At 54.7% G+C, this 11,572-nt stretch overlaps 1 protein-coding gene across 8 annotated transcripts in view; it reads right to left on the reverse strand.

Moving 5' to 3' along the window:
• PXN (paxillin) overlaps window positions 1-11,520 on the reverse strand; it is a 50,598-nt gene extending 39,078 nt beyond the window's left edge. For 5 of the 8 annotated variants that reach the window (XM_070065995.1, XM_070065994.1, XM_070065993.1 and 2 more), the window contains exon 1: window positions 11,367-11,520. In XM_070065995.1, the coding sequence (XP_069922096.1) occupies window positions 11,367-11,379 (13 nt within the window). In that variant the 5' untranslated portion in view covers window positions 11,380-11,520. Of the gene's footprint in view, window positions 1-10,492; window positions 11,215-11,366 lie in introns of those variants that run through there. The other 3 variants (XM_051826856.2, XM_017349573.3, XM_017349576.3) reach the window with 3 other exon arrangements.
• Between the last annotated feature and the right edge of the window lie 52 nt (window positions 11,521-11,572).

Raw genomic sequence — 11,572 nt, forward strand, 5'->3', positions numbered from 1 at the left:
CAGCTGTGCCACTAATCAGATAACCACCACAGGTCACAGTCCAGAAAACCAAACTCTCTTTTTTCTTCTGTTACGAGGAGCCTCAGTGGCCAGCCTGCAGCGGGAAGCTTCACAGACGGCAAGGAGCTCCCATCCCAGCATGGGGGTGCCAGGAGAAGCCCAGCAGACCTGCAAGCAGACCCCAGCGTGACCCTCTGGTGGTTCTCATAGTATAGTATTAGGTGAGCGATTGGTATAAACCAAGCCACCAAACAACCTCCTCCCTGCACCGCTTCCTCCTCAAAGCCACCAAAGAGGCTCAGGGGAAATGCAACGTCACATAACCAAACCCAGCTGAACACCACCAGCACTGGGGTATGACCATTTCACCTTGAGAGTGGAGCTCCAAACATTCTCTAACCCAAAGGGCCAGCCAGAGTCCTCGGTCACATTCTCCCAGCAAATAACCAGAGTCAGGGTCTTCCTCCAGGTGGGTGAACTGCCAAGGAGGCACAAGGGCACCAAATGCCCACCTCCAAGGCCACAAGAAATGCAGCCAGCATATATGTGAAGTTTAATCCTGACAGAGGGACTCGGAAAGCCAAACCCCAGAGCTGCATCTAGGTAATTCCAGCAATGAACTGATAACAGCACCTACCTACTGAGCACTTTAAAGAATTTTGGGAAATGGGCCTGTTTCACAGCTGGAACTGAGGCCCCTGAGTGTAAGGTGACTTGCTGACAAGGTCTCACAGGTAGCCGGCGGCAGCACTGACACAGAACCAGGTACAGCGATGGCAGAGCCTGGTCCTGCCTGTGGTACTAGGTCGCCTCCCCACCCTTGCACCTAGAGAACTTCTCACTCAGATCCTCCAGGCAGGAAGTGGTTTGCTGGAGGCTCGGCAGCATAGCGGGTGTCCACAACTCATGCCCATTTACTCATCAGCCACCATCAACTGTTTAGTAAGCAACCCCAGAAAGAAGAGAGCAGCACTTGGCAGTCAGAGGTACTAGAAGGCAGAGAATCCCTGTCTTCAAGGAGTTACAGGGCACAGCAGGAGATAAAAGGGCCGGCGCCATGGCTCACTAGGCTAATCTTCCGCCTTGCGGCGCCAGCACACCGGGTTCTAGTCCCGGTCAGGGCGCTGGATTCTGTCCCGGTTGCCCCTCTTCCAGGCCAGCTCTCTGCTGTGGCCTGGGAAGGCAGTGGAGGATGGCCCAAGTGCTTGGGCCCTGCACCCCATGGGAGACCAGGAGAAGCACCTGGCTCCTGCCATCGGATCAGCGCGGTGCACCGGCCGCAGCGCGCCGGCCGCGGCGGCCATTGGAGGGTGAACCAACGGCAAAGGAAGACCTTTCTCTCTGTTTCTCTCTCTCTCTCTCACTGTCCACTCTGCCTGTCAAAAAAAAAAAAAAAATGCCTGAAGAGAGAGAGAGAGATAAAAGGAAGCCCAGTTATGAATACCCACAGTTATTCCTAAATGGGAAGGGCAACAGGTTGGGTGGTGTGGGTTTTTACATATATACATATATATTATATAACTTCTATTTATTTGAAAAGCAAAGTGATAGAGACACAGAGAGAGACCCTCCATCCACTGATTCACTCCCCAAATGGCCGCAATGGCCAACTCTGGGCCAGGCGAAAGCCGGGAGCCCGGAACTCCATAAAGGTATTCTATGTAGGGGGCAGCAGCCCAAATATTAGAGCAATCTTCTGCTGCTTTCCCAGACAGAGTAGCAGAGAAGTGGCTAGGTCGTGCAGCAGTCAGAACTCAAACCAGCACTCCCATATGGAATGCTGGCATGGCATGAGGCAGCTCAACTCTCTGTGCCACAATGCCAGCCCCAGACTGACTGGTTTTAATCTGTAGAGAGTCTTCTCAAAAAGGGGCCAGCACTGTGGTACAGTGGGATGAGCTGCTGCCTACTGCTGCCTAGGACCGGCATCACACATCAAGGCACAGGTTCAAATCCCACCTGCTCTGTTTTTTTGTTTGTTTGTTTGTTTTTAAGATTTATTTATTTATCTGAAAGGCAGAGTTTCAGAGAGGCAAATCCAGAGAGAGAGAAAGAGACAGAAAGGGAAGGAGGCATGGAGGGAGGTCTTCATCCGCTGGTTCAGTCCCCAAATGACCACAACAGCCAAAACTATGCCAATCTGAAGCCAGGAGCCAGGAGCTTCTTCCAGGTCCCCCAAGTGGGTACAGGGGCCAAGGGCTTGGGCCATCTTCTACTGCTTTCCCAGGCACATCAGCAGAGAGCTGGATCGGAAGTGGAGCAGCCAGGACTCAAACTGGCACCCATATGAGATGCTGGCCCTGCGGGTGGCGGCTTTCCCTGCTACGTGACAGTGCCAGCCCCTGCTCTGCTTCTGAACCAGCTCTGTGCTAATGCACCTGGAAAAGCAGTGGGAGACGACCCAAGCACTTTGGGCCCCTACCACCCATGTCAGAGACCTGGATGGAGTTCCTGGCTCTGAACTTCAGCCTGGCCCAGCCCTGGCTGTTGTGGGGGCATTTGGAGAGTGAACCAGCAGACTGAGAATCTCCCTCTGACTCTGTCTCTCTCTCTCACTCTACCTTTCAGATACACTTTTAAATTAAAAATTAAAATAAATAAGTAAATAAAAATAACATGAATGCTGGCAACTAATTTGGGATTTTTTTTTTTTTTTAATTCCACAGGTCTGCAGGTCAAATGCAACCTGTGATTTCCCACTCTGCCTTTGGGCTTCTAGTGTGAAACATCAGACACTGAGTCAGGCCCCAGAAGGCCTAGGTTCAAGTGTCGGCATCATTATCTGGGTTGAGAATCGGTGCGTCCCCTTCCTGTAACTCCTGTGAGCTTCAGTTTAGCTTCCTCATCTGTAAACCAAGGACAGCCACCAGCTACCTCACAAGGCTGTTTGTCAGCATCACATCAGAAATGATGAGCCACATGAAAATGTTTCCTCAACCCTGAAGGCTTCCACTAAAACCCATGATTGAACACAGGCTAGGAGAAGGCGGCGGCAGTAACAGACCAGACAATAGATGAGGCCGCACAGAGCGAGAAGGAAGTGAGTTGGGTCTTGCTGGCATGCAGACCGGAAGAATCATGACAATAGAATCCGCGTCGGGGGTAGAAACAGAAATTTGGGAGTCGCCAGCAAACAAGTTATGAAAGAGGCCATGCCAATAAACTGACTGAGGTACCATACAGATAAACAGGGAGTTCAGAAAAGTCTTTTGGGAAAACACCAAGGTGCACCCCCAACAAAGCAATCAGAGTAAGAAAGCAGAGAAGGAAGAAAAGGAGGTTCCACCAAGAAGCGAGCAGGGCTCCAGAGAGGGAGGAGAAACACGGCAGTCAGATGGGATGTGAGGGCCGGCGCTGAGGCGTAGTGGGTACAGCTGCCTGAGGCACCAGCAGCCCGTATGGCTGCCAGTTCAAGTCCCGGCTGCTCTACTTTTTTTTTTTTTTTTTTTAATTTTTGACAGGTAGAGTTATAGACAGTGAGAGAGAGAGACACAGAGAAAAGTCTTCCTTCCATTGGATCACTCTCCAAATGGCCACTACGGCCAGCGCTGTGCCGATCCGAAGCCAGGAGCTGGGTGCCTCTTCCTGGTCTCCCAAGCGGGTGCAGGGGCCCAAGCACTTGGGCCATCCTCCACTGCCTTCCCAGGCCACAGCAGAGAGCTGGACTGGAAGAGGAGCAACCGGGACTAGAACCCAGCACTCATATGGGATGCCGGCGCCACAGGCAGAGGATTAACCAAGTGTGCCATGGCACCGGCCCGGCTGCTGTACTTCTAATCCAGCTCCCTGCTGATGTGCCTGGAAAAGCAGCAGAAAATGGCTCAAGTGCTTAGGCCCTTGAACCTACGTGAGAGACTCCAGAACAGATAGAAGACATCTCTGATCTCTCTAACTCTGCCTTTCAAATAAAAATAAATAAATAAATCTTAAAAAAAAAGGGGGGTGGGTGGGATGTGTGTCCTGGCCCAGAAGAAAAATCTGGAAGGATGGGTCACATTGGTTAAAAACAGCAAAAGGAAAAGAAGTTAGGAAGGGCAGAAAAGCAAAAAGAGGTGGGCCAGGCAGCCCTGCAGATGGAGACCATGAGGCCACCTCAGAGCAGGGCCCCTCTACGATGGCAGACTGGGGAGGTGTAAAAGGTCCTGGGACGGAGGCAGGGGTCCCAAAGGTGGAGTGAAGAGGGCACACGGAGAGGCGGCTGCCTGTGCAGGCTGTGCCAAGCACCTCTACACTCCTCACTCACTCAGCCTCCCAAGAACACCCAGGTTTTCAACAAGGTTACTCAGTTGTTGCAGGGCCGAAGCCTCCATGGCTCATTCAAAAAGACACAGTGACCAGTGTCCAGATGAGAGGCAAGCAGTCTGAAGTTCCTTGAGCTAAAGGAGGAAGGAGCTCCCAGGAGGCTTCTGCCCACCTTGCTCAGTTCACCCAGGCTTCCAGGATTCAAAACAGCTGGAAACGTGTGCCCCACTCTCCCCAACAAGAAAACAGAACAGAACATGGCTGTTTCTGCCAAGCGAGTTCTGAATAAGCTGCATTCCATTTCATTAAAACAATTACCTGAGCCCCAGCCAAGAATTACATAAAGCTTCCTCCCCACACCACCCCTCCCCCCATAAAACACACATCATGCTGCTTTTCAAATAGGCACAGTACGGCCTGATGCTCCACTCCAAGACCTCACTGGGAAGACCCCATAAGCCCCACCCAGAGGCAGCCAGCCTCAGCATCCCCGCAGGCTGACAGATCATGTAAGACTCAAAGAAGACCCCGACCCAGAGCTCTTCCCTCAAAAGAGCCTGCTGGCTGCCCAAAATGTTTCCAGCAGGCACCGGGGCCCTCAGCTCTGCCTAGAGTCCAGGGGGCTACTGGTGCCAAAACCCAGATGGGAGGCCCAAGTGGCCCAGCACAAACTAGACAAGAAGATCCCAGCACAGGGGATTCCAGGAGAAAGCGTCTGAAGGCTGGAGGACTGCATGGGCCAGATCTGAGCTGCAAGGAGAGTGAGGGCCACCCCAGGCGGGGCAGCTGCCCACATGCTAACGGTGTTCCTCTGGCCACAGATAACAGGTTCATGACACGAAGCAAAAGCACTCGCCTCCCCTTCTCCAGGGCTTGGGCTGCCCTGGAGGATGTTCCTGCATTTTGTAAAGCCTCACTCTGCATCCCACCAGCGCAGACAACCCCTTGCAAACTGCCCAAAACTCAGCATCTCACATGCCCTGATCCTAGTCTGATGAGTGTCACCACACTCAGAGTAACTCCTGAGATGGCCCCCACACTACCATGGAAGCCCACCATTTCTGGCCCTGCTTGTGTTCTGCACAGATCAGAGCAGACAGTCAGTGGTCACTGTCACTTGAGGCCCCACTGGCTCCTGTCTCTGCCCACCTGTCTTTCTACCACCGTCAGAGAGTCACAGGAAGCTCAAAGGTGCTTAGGCCGATCACAGGTGCAGTGACACCAAGTCCACCATAGCAAAGCAGGAGTTTTCTTACTTTTTTCCAATGACTTAAAAAAAACTACTTTGTTTGAAAGGCAGTTACAGAGAGAGGGAGGGAGAGGGAGAGATGGAAAGAGAAAGACCTTCCATCTACTGGGTCCTCTCCCCAAATGGTCACATCGACTGGGGTTGGGCCAGGCCAAAGCCAGGAGCCTGGAACTCCATCTGGGTCTCCTACATGGGTGGGGGGCCCAAGGACTTGGACAATCCTCTGCTGCTTTCCCAGACACATCACCAGGGAGCTGAATTGGTAGTGGAGCAGCTGGAACATAAACCAGTGCCCACATCGGATGCCAGTGTCACAGGTAGTGGCTAAATGTCCTGAGCCACAATGCTGGCCCCTCCAACGACTTTTTATAATGAAAATGTCTAAACATAACAAGAAGTTGAAAGAGTATTACAATGAACAGGCGTGTACCTTCCACTTAGCTCCAATTGTTAACATTTTGCCATTTTGTGTAAATGCATGGAGCTCTTGTCTTCTCTATATATTTACAGTGGACCCTTGGTATCCACAGGTTTTGTATCTGTGGGTTCAACTAAATAATTGGGAGGAAAACAGAGCCTGTACCGAACACACAGAAACTTTTTTCCTTACTCCCCAAACAATGCAGTACAACAATTACATACATAGCATTCACTTGGTGTTTGGCTTCAGAAGCAACAGAGAGATGAGCTCTTCAGGAGGATGTTCATTTGTAAATACTACAACATTTTCTGTGACAGACTTAAGCACTACAGATTTTGGAACTGATTTTGGTCACAGAACCAGTCCCCCTCAGATACTGAAGAAGGACTGAGTATGTGTGTACATAGATCCTTTTCTTGTTTTTCACTGTCATTTAAAACCAAGTTGCAGACAGCATGACACTTTACTCCTAAGTACTTTAGCATGCACCTAACAGTAACAATATTCTCCCATAAAACCACAATACCACAATCGCACAAGAAATAAGAATTAAAAGGCCATCGTTAAGGGAAGGCTTGGCCACTGGGGCTGGGCTGCACCCGGCCAACCACACGTTCTGTCTGCCATGGCCCAGAGTCTGGGGCCTGTCTTGGAGAGGCCAGCCCTGAGCCCCGCTGGTTAGGCAATCAACTGGGCAGCTGGAAGATGTATCAAGAGGCGTTATTAAACTTCAGGTCAGATGTGAGGCTGTGCATGGAGGTCCACGCCTGTCCAAGGGAGAGGACGACCTTCCACAGCCACTTTGATGAGATACTCTGTCAGGGCAGCTCCCTCACTCTCTCCCTCCCATGGGACACCCTCAACTCTCCACACAGCCGTCTTCAGCAACCTCCTCCTCTGGCAATGGGATTGCTCCGAATGGCTGCGATGCACCTGAATAAAGATGAGGAGCATGTCCGTGTGGAGCTTCTGATCCCCAGCCAGAGGGGGCGGGACAGGGAATCAGAGAACCACTCCAGCTTCTCCACGGCAGCTATGCCTTACGCTCACAGCTGCCTCAAGGGCAACAGGGAGGAGTGCGGCCTCCACTGAGCAGGAGGTGCTACCTGAGAGCCCTGTGTTCCTCCTGAGTATGGGTTCCCCAGAAAAGAACAAAGGAGGGGGAAGGAGCCACAGGGAAACCCAACAATGAGGAGCATGGGGAGGAGGAGACAGGAAAGATTTCTGGTATCCTAGAAATGGAAAGCAATCAAACCAGGAGGCAAACAAGAGCACCTCCAGTAACCCAAATAGAAGTGTGAAGAATGGCCGCTTACAAGTCCAGCTCCGGAGTCAGACAGCCTGGATTCAAATCCTAGCCTGGATGGTCACCAAAGGACTTGCGCAAGTGGGTGCATCCCCTCTGCGCCTCTTTCCTCATCTATAAAATGGGCAGAATAGTAAATATGCTACTGCTGCTAACAGTCATGCTGAATGCTAACATGATTCAGTGAAACAACATATGGAAGGTGCCCAGCATGTAGGAACTACATGAACATTACGGGAAAGAGTGCTATAAACATGTTGTACAAAAAAATGAAAAAAGTGTATGGAGCTAGGAGAAAGTGCGTTCGCTCTCTCTGGCCTCAGAACAAGTGGGAAGCCCAGAGAGGCTTCGTAGGGTCAGATGCTCCACACACAACGACTCAACGAGGGACAAGGGCTGCGCAGGAGCTCAGCAGTCGCTAGAGCCTTCCGTCAGCCCCTGCAGCCTGGGCCCACCCAGCATCTCCAATGCAGGGCCAGCGCTGGGGTAACTGGAAAAGGAATGTTGAGATGTGCCCTCAGAAGACCCTGACTCTTACAGCCCAAGCATCTCCACATGAGCAGTGGCACCCAGACAGCACAAGAAGGTGTACCTGTTTAAGCACCAGATGCAGCAGGCTTGAATCCCACGTCAGCCCCTTACCAGCATCCTGCCCAAGAGGAGCCTGCCGCTGCTGCGGAGCCCACCAGGAGGGCACCCTCTCTCTGCGGACAACCATGGCCTCTGCCACAGGCAAGGCAGCTGGGTGCCCTGACCCTGGCCGAACACACAGAGGCATCACAGACAGGCGAGCCCAATGTCCAGACTTTCCATGGAAACAGGGAGGCTCCTTAGCCCAGAATGCCCCCGGCAACTCCCCTACCCTTGGCGCACTCCCCCCAGGGACAATGAGGCACTGTTTCCCAAAGGGTCCAGACTGCTGAGAAGCTAAGGAGGACACGTCCGGATTCCAGCAGCAACTGGGCACTGCCAACAGCTGGCTGCTCCCCTGCTACACGACGGGAAGGCTAAGCTATCACATCCCAAACTGGCCCCGCCCTTTGTCACACAGGCCTTTTCTTGGACACGGCCCCCAGGGCCGAAATTTTAAACCTAACTGTCAGTTACTCAGCAGGTCCATGGCTCATCCCCGGTTACTCACCAGCACCTTCTACCTTATGGTTAAGATGACCAGACCTGGACTTGATCAGCCCGGATTCAAACCCCAGTTCCAGCCCTCAACTACCCTGAGCCCCGGCTTTTGCACCTGTGAGGCGGAGATAACGCACCTCCGTCTCCTTCAGTTGCGATAATCCTCACCAAGCACGGGTATGGTGCTGTCCCCCACCACAAAGAAGTGGGCCACAGCTGTGGTCAAGGTCCCCCCGGGTACACTGAGAACACGAACAAGGGGAGAGAGAGCAGCCGGGTCGGGAAGAGTAACCAGAGTGCATCTCAGTGTTGTGGAAACTCTGTCCAGGAAGCTCCGGCCAGAACTCGAACAGAGTGAACTCCTGGCCAAACCAGCCTCCAAACAGTAATGAGAAAAGCCACCGGGCAGCCACCCCACAGCACAAAGCAGGCAGAACACACGGGACAGGCAGGACACACTGTGTTTATGTTTTTCTGCCCAAAGAGCTATAAATTTGTAACTTATTAAACAGCACATGGCAAGTCTGTCACTGGCAGCCATGGGGAGGGGAGGACATCTCCAACTTTTTTTTTTTTTAGACCAAAAAACAATGTCACAGAGGAAGCTTTGGCCTTGCTACAGGCCAGACCATAAACTCTTCACCCGTGTTAGGGACCAGGAGGCTCACAGCTGAGAGCACTCTCAGGAGAAAAATAAAAACAAGAGGCCTGGCCTTTGTGTCCACCCTAACTAAGGAAAACAGCTGACAAGCCCTGTGCTGACCAGCCATCCAGACAGCTGACGGGGCCTGAGCTCAGAGGCAAATTCCTCTCCTCTCCTGCACACCCCACTCCTCCCACCCCAGGCTCCGGTCAGCCAGGCGTGGCCGGCCCCCTGGGAGCTCAGGCCAAGGAAGTCAGGCAGCCTGGATCCAAGCGACTGGCGAGCCTGTGGTGGAGGGTGGCAGAAGTTACAGGTGGCGGCCATCACAGGCTGGGACCCCTTCTCCCAGGGCCTGCTCACCCCCTTCCCAGGAAGAAAGGCCTCTGGGTACACAAGAACTGCGGATCTAAGAGGGGGACTGGGCTTCCAGGCACGGCTTTGTCACTTGGCGGTTTTGCAAGAGAATCAACCCCTCTTAGCTCATTTTTCTCAATGTGACAAAGGCAGGGCGTCAGGAGAGCAGTGGCCTCAACGGGGAATCTTATACAGGGGCCTTGTGGTGAGCATGAGGCAACGGAGGTGGGGGAGGCCCTCGGTCAACGGCACACTCACGTTCCTACAGTCCCCTCCGCCAGCGCACTCTCTCCTTTCAGAGACTAACTCAGCTTCCTGGCCCTAAATGGAAGACTCAGAGGACAGGAATTCCCGACTTCAATTGCGAACTCTACAAAGGACTTTCTCAGTCCCTCCAATAGCACAGGGACTGTCCAGAAGCAACAGAACAGCACCAGCGCCTTACAGGCTGCAACCTTGCTCCCGGGTCCCAGCAGGAAAGCCCTGAGACTTTCAGATCCTCACTCCCCAGCCTCCTTTCAGCTTAGTTATTCTTATGTGAAAAAAATACCTGCCTGGAAGCCATGCCAACCTTGAATGCATTAGAAAAGTGGGTGCCAAGCCTGACCCAAAGGCAGAACTATGCTTGGCAGCCACTGCACTATGCAAAACAGGCAAGCTCCTGCACGACCCCTGCCCCCAGGCTTCCTCAGGGGCACCCTCATGCCACAAGGAAGCAGCCAGGCCCAGCGCCTACAAACAGCCTGAACTCAGGGCCCTGGGCTGCCTGTTGAATCTGCTCTGAGCGCCTGGACAGACAGAGAATCAGCGGTCACACAAGCCACCCACAGTCCAGAGAGGGAAGACAAGGCTCCTACAGAGAAAAACTTTATCCTCGCTCCTCTCCTCCCCGGTTCACAACCCTCCAGCTACAAGCATGCCGGGGAGGGTGAGACAGGGACTTCTCCCACTTCAGGGACCCACGCCACTCCCGGCATCCCTAGAACCTCCCGGCACCAGCCACCCTGGGTCTAGAGTTTGCTTCCAGAACAAACTTTCTGTCTCCTGCCCTAACACCAGATCAAGACAGGACTGAAAAGGGCAGGCGCGGGGCTCTAATGACAGGGAAACAGTGAAACTCTGTTCGGGGCACCTTGTCTTCCTTACCTGCTGGGCTCCCAGCAGCACCTGTCTGGGGGGCAGGGAGACTGCCAGGCAGGATGAGCTCAGACACGGCCGTACCTTTGGAGGCCCCTTCCCACCGCATTCCCCTGGCGTCTGACCAGGATCTGGGGGTGGGGGCCAAATCGTAACCCCCAGCCGGCCCTTCTCGGCTTACATACGAAGGGGGAGGGGCTGGACCACACGGTGGGGAAGGAGGGCAGGCAGGCAGGCGAAGGGGGTGATGTGGGGATTGGTGGGCAGCACTTGGGGCACTTGTCTTTGAAATGGGGGTGTGGTCCTGGCAAGCTCACCTCCAGCTTGCGAATCTAACCCAGGACAGGAAAGGGACAGTCTTGGAGGGGCTCTCCCCGGAGTGGGGGTGCCAGCCTGTGAAATGGGGGGTGGGAACAGTCCTGGAAAGGAGGCACTAGCTCATGAGATGAGGAAGCTGCTCGCTGGGCTGGGTCCACCCATGCGGTGGGGGCGGGGAGCGGTCCGTGAAGTGAGGATCCCGACGCTGAGGAGGGGTCTGGTCCGGGGAGCCGTTTTCTCGTGCCTGAGGCGGACCGGTTTGGGTCCCTAAGGGTCGCGCGGGTCCCAGGGCCCGGTTTAGGAGACCGAGGTGAGTCGCCGAGGAAGGGGGTCCGGAGGTGGGGCCGTCCCCAGGCGGCGTGGCTGGCCTGGCTCGGGACTAAGGCCCAGTGCGGGACCCCGGTCCCGCGGAGCCCTGGCTGGCAGGTACCGGAGCCGGAGCCCGCGCCACCGGGGGTGGGATCCACGGCCCCCCCGACACATGCTCGCTCCCGCCCGGCCGGCCCGGGGCCGCGCGCCCCTCGCCGCCGCCGCCGCCTCCTCCCTCGGCCTCCCGCTCACTCACCGAGGTCGTCCATGGCTGGGCCGCAGCGCCCGGAGCCGGCTTGGCGTCGGGCTCGCAGTCCGTCCCGCGGCCTCTCCTCACCGCCCCGCAACTTTTCCGCCGCGAGCCTCGGCCCGGAACAGAACGCGCCACCGCCGCGCGCGCCCGCGCCCCGCCCGCCCCAGACAGCAAGCTGGCCCCGCCCCGTGCGGCGGCTGGCCCCGCCT

This window comes from Oryctolagus cuniculus, chromosome 21 (genome assembly GCF_964237555.1).
Source record: "Oryctolagus cuniculus chromosome 21, mOryCun1.1, whole genome shotgun sequence".
Taxonomy (NCBI): domain Eukaryota; kingdom Metazoa; phylum Chordata; class Mammalia; order Lagomorpha; family Leporidae; genus Oryctolagus; species Oryctolagus cuniculus.